The following is an 18,441-nucleotide window of genomic DNA, read 5'->3' on the forward strand; positions in this document are numbered from 1 at the left end:
CATCCAGTCTACTCCAGGCCTCAGACTCCTCAGCTGTGAAGAGAAGAGATGCTAGACTAGACTGAAGAACACAGTCGAGTTGCAAAACCAAAATGAGAAGCAGGTCCTAATGCTCATCAGCCCACTACCTTTTCCAGTTTTTCAAAAATTGTTACAGTAGGGAGGGGGACCATAAAAGGATGAAAACTTACTTTAGATGAAATTCTGAATTTTTTTAAGTTAAATGAACCTAGAGAGGAAGACAGAGAGTGAGCATCTAAAGCATTACATGGAGAGCTCTTTGATGAAGTCAATTTGTCAAAGATCACATCTAAAAGAAGGAAAAACTTGCATGATAAAGCCCAAAAAGAGCAAAGTGAAATATAAAAAACAGTGTTTGAAATGTTAAAGCTCAGAATGAGTTTAAATTTGCAGAAAATGCTGAAGTTGCCAAGAAAGCATTAAAAAACCTGCATCGGGGCAAAAAGAATAGATAAAGGAGTATACTAGATTAACACTCAGGAAAAGCAGAATAACTCATTTTTTCTCTGACAAGATCTAGTCTGCCTGGGCAAAAATGAAATGACATAAGCAAAACTGCAAAAATGAGAAGTAAAAAATCTCGTCACCTTGAACAGTTTTAGGGCTCTTAAGCTCAAACTTCAGTATCGCAGAGAGCTGCTGGGTGTTGCAAATGCTGTTGGCAGCTGTTGGGAATTGTTGAGACGTCGTGGAGATTATAAGGTAACAGAAGACTAGAAATGGACAAACAGTATTCCAGTTTTCAAAATCATTATAGTTACATGGGTATAGCTGTTTTCTAAATAAAATATCTCGTGAACCAAACTGAAACATTGGTAGTCTATATTTGGGGAATGATTTAAATAGCTGTAAAGAATAATCAGTTGTTAAGCCCAATATTTAAAGACCCTGAAGACAATAAGTTGTTTTAGGAGTTAAATTGTTTTATGCTGATTATAACTGTTTTATGTGTTCATTAAAACAGGTTGGATAGGACTGCTGCTTGGCAACTGTTTTTTAGCTGTGTTTGAATTTTTGTATGTATTTCCAAGTAATAAAACTATATTTATAAAATATTTCTATATTTGAGACTTTTTACTAATTTGTCATAAATATCATGAACATTTTAGTCAGAATCCAGATGACCAGAGTCACAAGATTTTCCAGTTTCAAGGTTATTTTTTAGATTATTTAATTGTACTTGACTCAGAATTGAAAGCTATACAAATCCATGAGCTGATAACGCAAACCTAACCTTTAGCTGAAGCATCAAAGCTCCCTCTTGCACACTGGGGAAAGACTGGCCTGCCCTTAGACAATAGGTTTTGGAGTCACTGGAAGAGGAAAAGTGCAGCTTACAAATTGCTTCTCTAATAGGATTTTGAGTATTATATAGTGAAATGTCAACATTTGGAAGATCTGCTTAACCTAGTGAATAAATGCTTTCAAAATGACCAATGCCTGATGCCACAGTTGGTAAAGATACATTCAAAATATGAGACAGAAATGTATTTTAATGTAATAGGGTATAAAAAACAGTTCACCAATACAATTTCAGATCCCACACTGCAACTAACCCTTTAAGGAACTACCACTTGTCAAGACTGTAGTATCAAAGAAGAATATCTAGAAATGATCTGAAGAGTCTATTAAAAGACTCTTCCATATTCCAACTCTGTATCTGTGAGACTGTATTTTTTTCATATATGTTGTCCAAAAAGACGTACTGCAAAAGATTGAATGCAGAGACAGATAAGGGAATCCAGCTGTCTTCTATTAAGCCGGAGAATAAAGAGATTTGCAAAAGTGTAAAAAAAACAAAAACAAAACACCAAATTGCTTCTCTAAAATGCTCCCTTTACTCCCTTCTCCCCTACCTTGCCTAGTGAATTCCTTCTATCCATCCCTCAATGCCCAGGATAAACTGTCACCCTCTGTGGTCCCACAACCCTTTAATTATGTGTTTAGATTACCAGTCTAATAGAAAGTTGGAAGTCTATGAATCCCTTTTCCTTATCACCATATGAATGCTCCGGAAGCAGGAACTGCTCCATCTTTGTATTCCCAGCAACCTGGAGCACTGTGAGTGATTAATAAACTCTGATGAAAAAAAAAGCCAAATTACATAATAAATAAATGAACAAATGAACGAATGAAGGACAAGAAAGCATCACCATAACTGGAATGAACTCGGCTGGGTCACCTGTGAATCCTGATTATCTGATATCTAGTCACATTTAATTCTATATCCTAAATTGATTATGGGGTCTTAAGAGTTTTAGTCTAGAATAGGTTAAAATCTTACACCAACCCATTGATACATAACTTTCAGAACGACACTGGAGTGCCCTTTTGGGCGGTGCAGAGTCCTGCAGAAGTGCTAGACACTTTCCCATGAACACTACATATTTTCTGTGAGGGAGGTTTGACCCCTAGCTTAGTCACTCAAACTTGTGGAAGGACAGACTAGAGTGAGTTGACAAAATACCAAATGTGGTTTACAAAGCACCATACATTTACCATCCAGCAAGCATTAATCTACTGTTGCCAGGCTAAGGATAAAACAGTGAACAAGAGACTGCCTCTATTACAGAACTCAGTTGAGTGAAGGAGCAAAACATGGGTAAAAAGATGATTATAATAGAATGTTGTAGGTGCTGTGCTGTGTGTTAGCCACAGGGGCATGGAGGTATGTGTTGTGAGTCAAGGGAGCCTTCCCACAAGAAGTGGTTTTCTTGCCTAGGAATAGAGCTGTTATTATTCTCTATTAGTATCTTACTTTAATAGCAAAGTATTGCTAGGTATTCCTGCCCTGTTGTTTCTTTCCCAACTTGGCCACTCAGGTAAAAGATCACATACTTGCCTATCTATGCTGTGTCTCACGTGTTTTACTTATTTGGATGAATGCCAGGGAGGAAGCTGTATACCCACTCTCTTGATGCCACAGGTAAACTTGCCTAGGTAACATCAGATCAGTCTTGGAAGCCTGATGGTTTTCTTGCCCAAACCACTGCCCAGATGGAGGAATAGAGCAGGGCATCCCTGGCTACGCATGCACATAGTGAAGGAAAAAAACAAGGCCTCTAATCTGACATCATAATTCTTCATGTCTTCAAAAGGAGCATGGCTTTCTGATTTAAACATTGTTGAATAGCCCACTTCAGAAATTTCCTAGGATTAGAAGGTAAATTCCCTGCTCTATGGCTTCTGGAATGCAACTTTATCCCTCAAATTTTAGACTTTTGCCCAAGCTCAGTGTTCTGGCACCTTCTCTGTTTCCTGGTTCCTCAAAGGTTGCTGGTAGTACTTCACGATCACATCTACAAGTTCTCAGTAACCTTAGGATGTTTTTTTTATCTGAGCCTAGAAACTATACATTCTTTTAAAACACAGGTTTTTTTTTGTTTTTTGTTTTTTTTTTGGAACCTCACACTTATTTCCACTGCCTGTGTAACCAGGGTGACCATGTAATTTTTTCATCCAAACCAGGACATCTGAAAGTGAGCATTAAGTAACAATTTCACCAGAACAAGAGACGTAAATCAAGACTGTCGCAGACAAGATGGGATGTATGATCATACCGTTCCTAACCAGGTCTTATACATTTTTATGTCTGGTATCGTTCTTAATAGAGATAAAAAAAAGATTTATTTTCCACCAAGCATCTGTCATCATTATACCACCATCTTAATAACTAAGACTTTTAAAAAATTTAGGAATTCTTGCTTTTTTTTTTTTAAGTCTCCACTCATTTTAGGTGTCTCCCTAACACTTTTTATAGGTACATAATTTTTCATTAATGTGCCTTTCCTTTAAACTTTGGGGAAAATAATAGTAATAGTTACAACAATAACAGTAGCAACTAACATCTGTACAGTTACTATGAGCCAGGCTCCATTTAGGCACTTAACATTTATAAATGTTTATATCTTCATGACCAGCCTGTAAGATGCGTAAGGTACCAACGGGGAGGTGGGGATGCAAGGAGGAGAACACTAAGGAGGTCCTGAGTTGTTGGCCCCCACCCTAATCCAGATAAGAGGCAGCAATCTGTTGTGAACAATAAAGCCTAGAGAAAGGGAACTAATATCTATAGAGAATTAGTAAGTGAAGAGCACTTTATTCCTTTTTATTCCTATTAGCTCACTAAGAGGCTATGTGGTGGAATAAGTACATGAATCTGAGTATTAGAAACCTTGGTTTGGGACTTCCTAGGTGGTGCAGTGGTTAAGAATCTGCCTGCCAATGCAGGGGACATGGGCTTGATCCCTGCTCCAGAAGATCCCACATGCCGCGGAGCACCTAAGCCCGTGCGCCACAACCACTGAGCCTGTGCGCTGCAGCTACTGAAGCCTGCGTGCCTAGAGTCCATGCTCCGCAACAAGAGAAGCCACTATAATGAGAGGCCCGTGCACCACAACGAAGAGTAGCCCCTGCTCACAACCAGAGAAAGCCCATGTGCAGCAACAAAGACCCAATGCAGCCAATAAGTAAATTTATTTAAAAGAAAAAAAGAAAAAAAAAGAAACCTTGGTTCAAATCCTGTCAAACACCTACTTCTTAACTTGAACTTTGCCCTTGCCTAATTCTAAACTCTGCCTGACAAAGCGTTTAAATTCCTGCCACTATTCTGTTTCAATACTAGACCGTCAGATTATAAAGCCTTCTTGGGTCCCTGCTATTCTGACCCCACTAATCCTATGGTAAGACAGAAAATAACCCAATCTTCCCAAATCATTTCTTCAGTGACTCATATCCTCTTTCTTCCAAGTCATGACTTTTAATTGGAAAAAGAGAAATATCTTTACCTCCAAATTCTGAAATTTTCAATTCATGACTTCCAAATCCTAGAGATGTTTTCCAGATTTCTTGTTGCATCATTCTTTCCTATGTTAATATACAAAAGGACTGAGCAAAGGTTTGATATGTCTTAGAAAGCTTTTTAACATTTCAGTACATTTCCCTGAAAACAGCAGAACACACATGCCATGACCTTATCACTCATCACTGGGGAGTCACTAACAGGTGTACGTTCTTTTTCCCCTTCTCATCACTGTACTTTGTATTATAAAATACTCTAAGAAGCAGATGACATGGTCCCTGCCCTGTGAGGAGCTCACATTCTAGCTGAGGAGATCACACTACCACAAATGAAAGAATTTTATACCTATGAAGTTGTAAAACATTGCAGAATTAATCCCAAGTGAAAATGGAAGCCACTGAACTGCACTTGTCAAGAAATATTCACATAGAGATGGAAAACTGGACCACGAAGGTCTTGGACACTAAAAGGCAAAAATAAATTTCATGACTATTTTCTCAGTGGGTTTTCAATAAATATTTACGGAATGAATACCAGGACAAGAAGAAAGCAGGCATTCAAAGTCAAGCAGGGGATCTTACAGCAGAGGCAAGAAAGCACAAAATCATTTCTTAAATGTGGTAAAGAAAAGCAAATATGCCAAATATACAAGAGTCCAGGCAAATGTGAGGTTTATTACTAACTTCTCTGGCAACGGAAGCAAAACAAAGAACTCAGAGGGTTATAACAATCTTATCTGACATAAAGCAGTACATTCATCACTTCAATTATTAAACATATATAAAAATATATATATATTACATACACATATACACGTATAAAAACTACCCTAGCCTGTAATCTCATCTAACCAGCTTCATCACACATTTAATTCGTTTTCTCTAAGCACACCATATTCGTTCATGTTTTGAACCCTGTGTATGTGCAATTCCTCTGCCACTTGAAAGCTCGCAAACCTGGTCTTCAGTCAGCATATTCTTCTTTAGAGTACTGCTCAAATACCACATGTTCCACAAGGCCTTTCCCTTCTTTTCCAGGCAGCACGAGTCACTCCATTCTCTGTGTCCTCATGTTACCTTGCTCTCCTCTTTTACGGTACTTACCATGTTTTACTGTGATTTACTTGCTTTGAGTATCTGAATTCATTGGCCGGAATGGTTTACAAGAGTAGATTCCATAGGCCTAATATTTTTCTGCATATGGCACTGGCACTCAACATACAACAGGCACTCAGTTAAACGTTTGTTGAATGAGTGAATTTATTGCATGTTTCCTTATATAAGCATCACTCAGCAGCATAATAAATCAGTGAATTAAGCTTTACAGAATTTGTAGAAATTCTCACCATGAGGCCTTTCCATGTGCTGACCCTTGCTAACACCAAGGGTTTTAACAATAAAATGGAAAACATCTTTAGGGCGTTAATTAATGAAACCGTGATAAACCTCTTTTTTTAGTGATTAACCTCAATTAAAAACAATCTCAATGACTTGAGAAATGTATGGATAACATACTCTTGAGTGCTTTCCTCAGATATTTATTAGTCAAGTTTCTCGCAGGAGCTGGACAATGGTGCATTCAAGTCTGGAGTATCTATGCTGCTAAATTAAAATCTTCACGCTTTGGCTATCCAATGCACAGGTGTCAAGACTGACACTGTTTTGGAGGTTAAGAAATTGAATGTACTTTCTTCTGAGAGGACAAAAGATTTCTTCTCCTTAGAAAACAACTTTTAGGCTTATTCAAGAGCTTAAACAAAACTCAGCTGACTAGTTTTGTAAAACGTAGTGTTACAGAATTACTTTAGTCTGGAAAAACTAATAAACTATGTAAACATAGTTTATTACCAGTTTGTACCTTCACCATAGAAAAACCTTAAAATCATTCTTGTGGAATGTCTGATTTTCAGTGACATTGTCAGATGGTGAGTAGTGAGTCTGAAGAGACAAAGCTGGGGCCAGAATATAGAAGGCTGAACTCAGGTATTCAATAGGATCTGCTGAAAATATTTCAGCAGAAAAATGAAAGATGGTTCTTGTGACAGTGATGTGAGGAATGGCCTAAAGTTAGGCAAGATAAAGTAGGGGATGTGAGGTAATAAAGTCTTTTACTACAGTGATGGCTATGAATGTATTTAAGAAATGAATGCAGCTAATATTCAAACAACTGACAAGACCCAGTAAGAGGCTGGACATAAAGAATGGAGAAATTGAGGTTGGGGAATCCCTGGCTAGAGTGGGAGAAAGTAGCCACCCCTGAGTACAGCTTACTATAAGAGACAAAGCCAAAACTAGAACTCTGATCTCCTGCTTCCCCATCCAGTTCTCTTTCCACTAGAGCTGCTGACCGATTTGGAATGTTGAAGCTGGTCTGAAAGACCACAAGCTTCAACAGGCAACGTGATATGCACAACAAAAACTCAGTTAAATTACTTTGAAGATTTTTTTTCTTAGACCATGGTTATAATTCTAGCTTTTGTGCTAACTAGCTTTAATCTTGGGCAAATCATTTGCCTTTGACACCTTTTATGTTTTTATATGAATTTATTTCTTTTATATTTCACAGATGTTTTTGTCTCCCACAATAACTAATTTATTTGAGGGCAGTAATACGAATAACATGTGGACCTTTCACTATTGATTGTTTATAATACCCAAGAAGTGTCTCTGTAAAATGGTGTCAAATTAATGAATATAAATAGTGAGAACCTCCTGTTAGAAACAACATGAAGTGTTAATAAAAACACAAACAGAACCTGAACTGTTTATGTTAATTTGGGCTAGTGGGGAAGCTTCCCTACCTTTTACTGGGCCTCTGACTATTTAAAAAGAATTTCTAGCATTCATAAGTACCTGACAGCCACCACCACGTTATACTTCATTACAAGATAAAAAAATGTCCCATTTCTCAGGAGAACCGTTTCCCCAAGCTCTTCTTCATCCTTCCTCCCAAAGATTTCATGTGGCAGCAATGAAGGGCGAGGGGGACCCTGAGAACCTCTCCGTTTTTAAGTTAACACAAAGAATGGCTTGGTTTGGCTTCTGTGACTTTCACTGGAAAAAAATGTTGTATGCTATATGTTTAAGTTTCCTCAACTTCTTGTGATTGACTGATAATACCAGTATTTAGTCCTTGCTCCTATACAAACTACTTATGGCACTTACAGTCAGCCCACAGAGGAAGATTTTTGGATTTGCAGAATTCTCCCTATATAGCACTCAGATTCAGTATAACCTAAAAGTTCTTGCTCCAGGAACTCTGGCCAGCACATCCCTTTTCTGGGGCTTCTTAGGTTACTGGCTCCAGCATAGGTGGGTAGGAGAGTTAAATCAGCAGAAGAAAAGCAAAATTGAGGAAGGAAGAGAAGAGAGGTCATAAGAACAAGGGAGCATAGTCTGTGACTAATAATCACTGAGATGGCTTTTTTAATGTGATTTGTAAAATGTCTTTAGAGGCAATTCCAAAAGAAAAATTTGAAAAATATTCTAATACTAGTATCACCACAGTAAGTGCGTGGCCTCCCAAGGGTACCATTTGAAAGGATAATCATTTGATTCTATGAATTGTGACTGTTTTAAAAAACAGAGTTTATTTTAAAATTCAATATAAAGAGCACTGCTTAAGTGATGGCTGTGACCCACAAATATAAGGAAATTTGTAAGATGCGTGAGTGGGATGGAAACACTTTTAATTTTATAGTCTAAGGACCAAATTCAGCACTACGTACTTCTCTGCACTGACCACCATTAAAAACTTGAGGCTGCTGGACACTTGGTAAGGAGAGAGAAGATTTTAAGAAAAGTGCAAATGAATGGCATACGTAATTTCAAAGCAAGCCTGCCTTACAGAATACATGGGTGTTTGGGTGAAGCAGAGTGAACAGTCCATCTCAATTTTATATACAGAAGCAGCATAGTATGAGAGTTAACAGAAGTTTTTGTAGTTCAACAGACCTAGTTTGCATCTGGCTTCACCCTTTTATAGTTGAATAACCCTCTGCAAATTATTTAGCTTCTCTGAGACCCAGTTTCCTCACCTGTAAAATGCTTAATGAAGTGCTTGGCAAACAGAAAATACTCCATAAATATCAGTTCCTCTATAAGGGTGTTTTTTTCTTTTTTCCCTTCAAACTAAGGGTCAAAACCCACTGGTAGATTATTAAATCTATTTAGTAGGTTACAAACAGCATATTTTAAAAACTGAAACAATAAGAAACATCAAAGTACACTGCACATAATGGTAAATATTGTTCCATAATGCATATACTGAGTTTTGATATAAATGCATTTACTGTGGATTACAACCAAAAAGTTTCAAAGTCTCTGTTCTACAGAGAAATTCTCAGATTATTATATTAGAAAGGCTTTAGGAGTGCTGCCTTTATCCAAATGAGCCTCTGTAAACTTTAAGAACATAAAGTGTTCCTTACCTTCTATCTTGTTGTAGTAAAAATAAGACATGAATCATAGAGAAGATAAATTTAATCTGATACTGTAGGGTATTAAATTCAATTTTAAGATTGGTTTCTGTGTCATACTGACTAATTTATACTTCTAAACACTTTATAGTTTCTAGGTGTATCATTTATAGTTGATTAAACACTTCTAGAAATTTCTACAAAAAGCTGTTAGGAGAAATTAGATACAATTCCTAAATAACTTTAAATTATACACCTTTTTAAAACGATTGTAACTTGCCTAAGTATGAAGACTGCCTCAGTACTATTCCCATCCTAAGTAGCAATAAGAATCAAAGGCCTATATGAGCACCGTACAGTGATGTCCCACACTGGCTCGGTAAAAAGTAGAGATCCCAAAACAAAATGTGAGGGTCAGTAATAGGTCTCCTCTTTCCTTCAGGTCTTGATGTAAAACCAGCCTGACAGTATAATGAGTCCCTAGTGCTGTTAAGCTGGTGAGCTAGCCAATTTTAGGTTGGCATAATAGGAATAACATACAGTGATGAAGATGGGGCTATGCTGAAGGATAGAGTACTAGAAATTACAGAATTGAACAATACAGCTGAATCTTGATGTAACTCTATCAATTTTATAATTTTAGCTGACCAGCCCAGATTGGCTATTATTAGAACCCATGGGACCAAACTTTAGGAATCTTGTTTTAAATTAGTACCCTAGGCAATTCTGATCCTCATTCTGACTTGAACACCCAGGGTTGAAGGGACAGCAAAGGTCAGAAAATACAAAAAGATGGAGTTCAAAAGTAATTATCCCAACCTTAAAGGTATCCAATATCAAATACTGGATCAGAATCCAACACTTATTCAAAGTACTTCCTTCTTGGTATTATATTAAAGATACAAGTCAGCAGGGAGCAACACGATATTTTCCAGTTATTTAATAATAATAAGGAATGGCGTGTTGCCTTATTGGAATTCATTGGTGAGAAGCAAAAAGTATGAAAGAGAAAGGGCTTTTTAGATTACACACAGAAGTAAAGGCAGCAATCAATAAAAGTTATTAAGAGTAAACTCAGCAAGAGAGAAGTGATAAACCATTCAACTGCCTGATGAATATCTGGCTCCTAAGCAGAGAGCTCACACCTTTTGTGGTGCAGGTGCCCTTTCCTCTATCCTCAGAAAAGATTAAAGAGTAAGGCAAAAGGCGGCTCCTTCCTATTTCAAATGAGTTGAGGGTATAGGATGAGGCTGCCTATAATGGTAAACTCTTTTTTCCTAAATTTAAAACTTTTCTGCTACATGAGACAGACAATGGGTTGGGCTGGGCCATACTTGCTGTCAGTGTCAAGTGTTGGGATTAGCACCACAAGCCCTCCACCAGGACTGAGTCTTGGCACCAGGCTTTGTCCATCACCAGTCTTGAATGTGAGAAAAGGCAAGCACGAATGCCGTTCTTGGAAAGAAACAGCAGCTGTGCAAAGTGAAGGAAAGCACGGGAGAAAGCAAAGCCTGGGGAAAAGGATGGTAGTGACGGAAGTGAGGTAGAGAGCTAGTTCTTAGCTCTTCCAACTGCCAACTGAAAAGACTCAGGGTCGAAGACTCCCTGGAATGCAAGTGCACGAGCCCCTTGAAATTGTAAGAAAACCCAAGAAATGATCTGGTGCTCCCCCCTTGCTTATTTTTTAGCTCAAACTCTCTCTTTTTTACCTAGAGGTTACAGGAGAGGATGAACAGAGATGGCAGACAATACCACAAAAACAAACAAAAAACAACAAAAAGACACAAATTATGACAAAAGTCTGCATTACACATGGGTAGAATTCACCCCATAAGTCAAAGGACTTTTCAAAATTACAAGGGAGGGAAGGAAGCGGGGACTAGATATTTGGGGTGTTAAGAGACAGGTGGACAGAGCAAGCTTAGTGACTGGCTTGGTAAGTCTATTATCACTTGAGACTCTGTGTTCTCTGTTTACGGAGAGGCAGAAGAAAGAATTCAGAGAAGAAGCCAGTGTCACAAATTAAGATATCTGAAAGAGAAGCTAGGCCTCTTTCCATTTTCTTACACTATCTGTTTCCTTCACTGTAAAATAATATTAGACCAAATTGCAATAGGGCTCACCATTATGCAATTCACTTGTGCCCCTTGCTAGATCATGACTTCCCTATTTGATATGAAAAGCTCCTGAACTTCCATTCTTTTCTCTGCTAAAATGCATATAATCTATATTCAGGAGATAAAGAAGCATATTTACAATATGCTTAGCCTTGGAGTCTCCAAGTCAAGGTTATGAAAAAGACTATTCTGAAAACTGTCCTTCTGTAACGCAAGATGTCCACACATCACAAGTCCTTATCATAGTTATGGGTTGGGTTTTCACATTTCCAGGTAGAAAATCTGCTCCCTGGCAGTCCTTAAACTTTACCTGACAAGTACTGTACACCCTCAGTCCAGGCTCCTCAATCTCTAACGTCCCCATTAACACCCCAGCAAACAACAAAGTACATCCATTTATCACAGTTCAATCACACTTGAGCAACTACAGCCACTATTTTGATATAATCATGTTCCAAAAGCTGACTGAGTGTCCAACAGCAGCAAAGGTCCTCATTAGGATAGGCGTGTTGATGCCAATAATACTGAAGTTTGGTTTTTAACTGCATTTTTTGTCAGTTTGGCTGGGAAGATCTGGACAGCTGGAAGTGAGCTTCTCCATCATTTTCTGTTTCTTTCTTTGTATCAATTTTCCACCTGTGAAGCCCAACACCCCACCACCAAGTGCAGCTGCAATTCCTGCCACTTTGAAGCCTGCAAGGAGGCCAATCGGACCCCCCACCACACCTCCGATGAGTGCACCTGCCACGGGCAGAGCTGCCAGCTTGTATTTTGCAGCCTGTAAAAAAAAAAAATTCAATTTAGAAATTGAGTTGAGAATATCTCCCTGTGGTGATGTGCATTTTCCTCTCATTACTCCTGGCAATGCCTCTTTAACTCGTGGTACATAATTAACCTTAGAGAGTGTTCTGGGGTTGGGGGAGGGGAGAAAGTATTCCACAGGTACTACAACTGCTCCAGATCTCAGAACTTAGAGAAATGAGCTACAGAGAGTGGACTGCTACCAATTGATTTTACTTGCAAAATAATCAATCCACTAACTATCTAGCTGGCTTATTTAAACGGGTTCAGCAGCCACAGATATTCCCAAAGCTTTTATGTTGCACAGAGATTATTCCATGCTATGTACCTGGGGTTGAAAGCAACATTCTATGGGAAATAGATGGACCCACACCATGTGTGCTGTCATGTCCCTACACTTTTGCCCCTACTGGATTCTGGAAACCTTCTCTACTCCTCTCCCTGAATCCCTGCAAATATTCCCTTGTAACACCAAATTCCTTATCGTAGGGCTTCAAAAAAACTGAAAAAATTTCTCTCCCAATTACAACAGCCATTGATTTCTTGCACTACCTATGTGTCATTTCTTCCTTATTTTCTTAATTGCTGGTTCCCTCAACATTAAAGAGAGCAGATCAATTGGGTTAATACTAGGGATTCCTGAGAGCCAGAGTACCATTGATTTGTCAGCAGGAGCAGAATCTTACCTTCCCCAAGTTTTTGGTTCCCTGTTCAACATTCACAGCAGCACTGTTGACGTGGTCTTCAATGCTGTCAATCTTCTCCTGCTGAGACTAGATGCAGAGGAATTATGAGTGAGCGTTCCTGCTGGGGAGCAGCAGTCAGCCAATACACACTATTTTAATTCCTGTAATCAGAGCCCTGGGTACTGCAGCCTTGCAGTCTTAATAGCGCTTCATTAATAGCATCTGATAAACCATGTCAAAAGTACAAATTCACTCGTATGAAAAAAAGAGGGTGATTTAATTATTAGAAAAGGGTGGCACATTTATAGGAAAAAGCAACCCACTAAAATTCATTCAGACATACAAACATATTATTCTCCAAATGAATTTACTTTCTGGGAGGAAAAATATCCAAATAAGCATTTACATGTCATGTTGGGTTTGATGGAAAAAACAAAAACAAAATCAAACCAAAAAGCCTTTCTAACTTATCTTCTTTGAAGATTCAGTTTAAAACAGGCAAATTTGCCTTAGGAGTTAAATGCCTTTGATCCAATAAACACAAATTATTATGTTTTAGGAATAAGAACATAATATGGCTTGATTTGCCATGAAATCATTCCACCTGTTATATGCATGAGAGCAATGAATGAATTTATTGTCCCATGTTTTACACCTGTATACTTTAATACATTTTAAAATCATGAGAAGTTAAAATGTTTCAGATCAAACATATTAATAGAGCATTCTACATAAAATGGCAACACCTGTGCTGACATAACAAAAACTCATGGAATCTCTGGCTAGAAGGAATGTTTAGGTCACTGAGTGCAATTTTCCTCTCAGTGGTGTGAAGCCCCACTACAACACTTCTGACAAGTGGCTACTGAATCTCTACTCAAACATCTCCAATGACAGGAACTCACTACTTGACATAGGAACACATTCCCATTTTTAAATCAACTTTTATTTGTATGGAATTTACATATGATAATACACATCCAATTTTTAGGGCATACACTGATTAATTCTGACAAATTTATAAACCCATGTTTACACATCAATATATCCCATCAATATACAGACTATTTAGTTTTGGGTTGTTTTTTTTTAAATTCACAGAAAAAAGAAGAGAATCCTTCTTTGATCCCAGCTAAATGCCAACTTCTACAATGAAGCAACCTGTGTTTTGAGAAGTATTTGATTGCCTTTATATAACTGACCTCTTCATTTATACTGAAGCGGTTATAACTAACACTCTTCTAACTCCAATCATTTCATTTGAAAACATGAAACCCAAACAACACAGCTAATTTTTCCCCACAGGTGCTTCCTATCAGTATCAATGACATTCTTTCCCTTCTCATACACCAAGTATATCCTTTTTACTACTGGACCGTTCATGGTATCCCTTCACTCCCATATTTTCCACTACTATCTTGACATCTCTAACACAATCTCTAAAAAAGTCCTTTATCAGTTTTCCTTCCAGCATCTCGGTCAGAGGCAAATACAACAATGGTTCTCATGCCTGAGTGTGCACCAGAATCACCAGAAGGACTTCTCAAAACACAGGTTGCTGAGCCCTTCCCCAGAGTTTCTGATTTAGCAAGCTTGGGATGAGGCCCAAGAATTCGCATTTCTAATGCATTCCCAGGTGATGCTGATGCTGCAACTTCATGATTCTCATACTTTAAAAACCACTAGCATATATACACCATAGGATTAAGGGCATGACCTTTGGTCAGATATCCTGTGTTCAAATCCTAGCACCATCACTGTGTGCCCATGGACAAATTACTCAAGCTCTCTAGGTGTCAGTATTCTCACCTGCCAAGTAAGGATAATGATACACCTCACAGAGTTGAAGTCAGGATAAAATAAAACAGTGTCTGCAGAGTATGAGGGGAAAAATTCAAAAAGTCACTGTATCTTCCCAAGAAAGCTTAACTCCTGTTTTTTCTATCAAAGAAAATATCAAACTTTTCCCCACAATGCTTGAAAATTCTAGGGCACTAAAACATTAAATCTCTCCTATTCATTCATTCAATTTTTATTTTTCTCAGACAGCAAAAGTTCTTTTACATTACCTTGCTTTTTCCAACCCAAAGAGGCATCGAGCGCCAGCACTTTGTAATATCCAACTCGTCTGAATTTCTGTCATTACTTCTATTTGGGACATCCCCAACACTTCCAGTTCTTGCCTGAAAGTCTATGCTAGCAGCTAAATCACAGGTATAAAACCCTATCATCAACCTTAACATCTTGATTAGTTGAGGAGTAGAGGGAAAATAGCCAGTCTCCTTTTTTTCAGCCCCAAAATAATTCTGCCAAGATGGTAGAGGCTGCCAGGATTGAAACCATTTCCATACTCCAAGAGCGATTTCAAGGCCTCAGGAGAAAAAATATTTTTAATCCTCTTTTCTAAAAAGGTTGGATACTGAACTTCTATGAGTTTTTTAATAAAGTCAAAATTTTTAAAGTTTTTAATATTTTTTTCACAAAAATCCTTTGGAACCACTGGAAAAAGAACCAAAAAAAAAAAGAAGCAGCAGCCTGAGAGCACTGATTATTTGAACTGTAATGTTCCCCATCACTGCAACCACTAGTACTTGATGAAGCCTGTCTCACCCTGGACATATTTACTGACATTAGGAAGCTTGATTAAATAAGGGCATGGAGATAAGGCAGGGCACAGACCAGCCCCTATCCTGGGATCAACAAACAGCTGGACCTCTTTCTTTTTATACCTTCTTCTTCCCCTATTTTGCTTGATTTAAATCTCAAATTTTGCCCATATCTTCAAATTCTATTCCTTGAGTAAGGAGGACTCAGAGATACACCAATTATATTAAAGCAGCAAAATGGTGTCAGAGTTGTCTATCACTGTTCACAGAACGCCAAACTAGACTCCATTCAGAGCTGAATCTGGTCACCACTTGTCCACTATGACCTTGGCTCTTTATGCTGGGCCAAACCACACATACGTAACTTTACCCTGGTACAGGACACTGAGCTCCTAAAAGCAATGGTGGCTCTGGTGGCTCGGAAGTCTCACCACTATCTACCAATCTTCCCTTTTCGCTTCTAATCTGCTTATATTTGCTTTCATCTGCCTGGCCTCCCAAATCTGACAACCATCAAACTTCTTTCTTAACATCTGGCATCTCATATATGCTCTCAGCATCCCTTTAACAATGAGTGAAAGCATTTCTGAGGGACACTGTAGTTTTCTCAAACTACAGTAATGTATAGACTTTTCCCTTTTTAAAAGAAAACAAAGGGAGGGAATACAGGGATATGTGTATAAAAACAGATGATTGAACTTGGTGTACCCCCCCCAAAAATAATAAATAAATAAATAAATAAATAAATAAATAAATAAATAAATAAATAAAAGAAAACAATTCTCCAAGACTCTAAGAATATGTCTATGGATTTTAAGAAAAACTGAATTAGGTCTCCTTATCTGCCTGAAAAAAACAACAGAATCTTAATAAGCAGTTACAGGAGCACCTAAGATTCTGGAAAAGAAAAAATGTGACTTATTAAGTTAATATTTGTCAAGTAGAATGCAATTTGGGCACTTGAAGTCGAAACTAATGAAGAATTGTTTTTCCCTTGCTGGTAGTTACACAGTTTTATTAATGTGCTTGGAAAGCTACAGATTTAAGAAGCTAATGCCAAAATTCCAGGTATGTTCCTTCATTCTTCACTCTCTATAAATTCCAACCAGCTTTCAAGGCCAGCTTTAGTCTTAGATCCCAACCAATTGAGCTACCTTGGTTCTGAACTCCAAAGTTACATAATCTATATGCCTTAATTCATGCAATCATATACACAGAAAAGCCCAGAAACAAACACACAAACACAATGATATACAAGGAGAGTATACTAGCCTAGAGTAGGCAACAAACAGAGTAGGTAAGTATGGTGTTGACACTAGCGGATTTCAGTAATAGGAAAGGGACTATAGGAACTACAGTACTAAAATGTTTAAAGGTACTGATAGTCGCTAAAGTAGAATTCTAAGCAAAGAGGGAATCAAATAAAGGAGGGACAAAAGCAAGAATGCAGTGGGTCAGTGGTAGGGGAAGGGATGGGAAATAATAGACAACAACTCATGGAGTCCTCCCATCAATTTACAAAGCTCAGTGTTGTTAACATCCTGAAGGTAATAAATGGAGGAATCTGATCTAATTCCTTACAACTCAGTTTTTATGCATCAGAAGCAAAACTTGATTATAAAAGCCATAAGGAATAAGGCAAAAGGTAGAGCCAAAACCAGACTAGCAGCAATGGTGACATGCTGCTGTGTGAATGGCCCAGAGTTCTTCTAATTCCCCTTCACTAGAAACAGGGCTGGTTCCACAATTACAGGAACAGAAAAGGGCACTTGAGCAATAAAGTTGAAGAAAAAAAGGCAGGGTGCCTAGTAGATGTTACTTTATTAACACTTATTGGGCCACATGTGGATCTCTCAAAGTACTTTGAAAGTACTTTTTTGTGGTAAAAATATATATAAAATTTACAGTTTTCAAGTGTACAACTCAGTGGCATTAAGTACATTCACAACGTTGTGTAACAATCTTGACTATCTTATAGGTTCTTTTTTATACTATTCTCTATTCTTCATTGAGTTTAGCACAGTACTATGCACATAGAAAGCACTCCATAAATACATGGTTAATTAGCCTAGATACTATCATGTCCATGTGATGATAATGAGAGGATGTGGTCACTCTAGTTATGTTCCCAAATCATATGGTGTCTAAATGGAGTTTCTGTTGAGTCCTCGACCATGTGGTCATGAGAACTCAGTCACCCTGGGAACAGTTCTCCTTTGAGCTTTTGCCGAACAGCATTCTGTCTCATGTCCTTACACAAACTATTATAAATAGGACATTTGTATAAGCCATGGCTATCCCCAAAGTTTTCCTGCACAAATCTTCCTTAGACTAGGGGTTAGGAGCTGCTTACATAACCTAATCGGAAATATAACTTTTTAAATGGCCACAAATCCTTAATTTCCCTTTCAAGTGCCTATCTCATTGGAAGAGAAATGCATTTGTCTTGAATGAGAAGAATTTTGTACCTGTTTGTTTTTCATATCAACTTTATTGAGGTATAATTTACATACATTGTAATTCATCCATTTTACTGTGTACATATTGATGACTTTCGGCAAATGTAAATATTTGTGTGACCATATATGTACAGATTTTACAAACTGCATTAGATCAGATTATGAGTTACAATAATTGAATAAATCGTGATTGGAAAAACAACAAATATTTTGGGATTTTTATTGTATTATTCTCTTTTATATGCAAATATATTAACAGATTGTAGAGGTACCTAACTCAGAAATCTCAAACATTTTGCTGCTTCTGATTTAGAAGCATTAAAAAAAAAAGAAAAGGAAAATGCTTTAAACAATTTACTGTATTCAATTTTAGGCATTACATTTCAAGAAAAAAATTCAGAAACTAGAAAACAAGCAGAGTAAGTCACTAGTACTGAAAAGCTGAGAAATCACATTCTACAAAGAACACATTAGAGAATCAAGAGCTCTTAAGAAAATATGCTGAGGTGTGGTAGGGTGAGGAAGGATAATAT

At 37.7% G+C, this 18,441-nt stretch overlaps 1 protein-coding gene across 8 annotated transcripts in view; it reads right to left on the minus strand.

Annotated features, from left to right (window-relative positions):
- Positions 1-5,476: 5,476 nt before the first annotated feature.
- The window catches only part of STX17 (syntaxin 17), a 74,720-nt gene continuing 61,755 nt past the window's right edge, over positions 5,477-18,441 (minus strand). For all 8 annotated transcript variants that reach the window (XM_057720851.1, XM_057720853.1, XM_057720850.1 and 5 more), the window contains 2 exons: positions 12,844-12,930; positions 5,477-12,134 (listed from right to left, as the gene is read on the minus strand). In XM_057720851.1, coding sequence (XP_057576834.1) covers positions 11,895-12,134; positions 12,844-12,930 — 327 coding nt within the window. In that variant the 3' untranslated portion in view covers positions 5,477-11,894. The remainder of the gene's footprint in view (positions 12,135-12,843; positions 12,931-18,441) is intronic.

This window comes from Hippopotamus amphibius, chromosome 2, assembly GCF_030028045.1.
Source record: "Hippopotamus amphibius kiboko isolate mHipAmp2 chromosome 2, mHipAmp2.hap2, whole genome shotgun sequence".
Lineage (NCBI taxonomy): Eukaryota > Metazoa > Chordata > Mammalia > Artiodactyla > Hippopotamidae > Hippopotamus > Hippopotamus amphibius.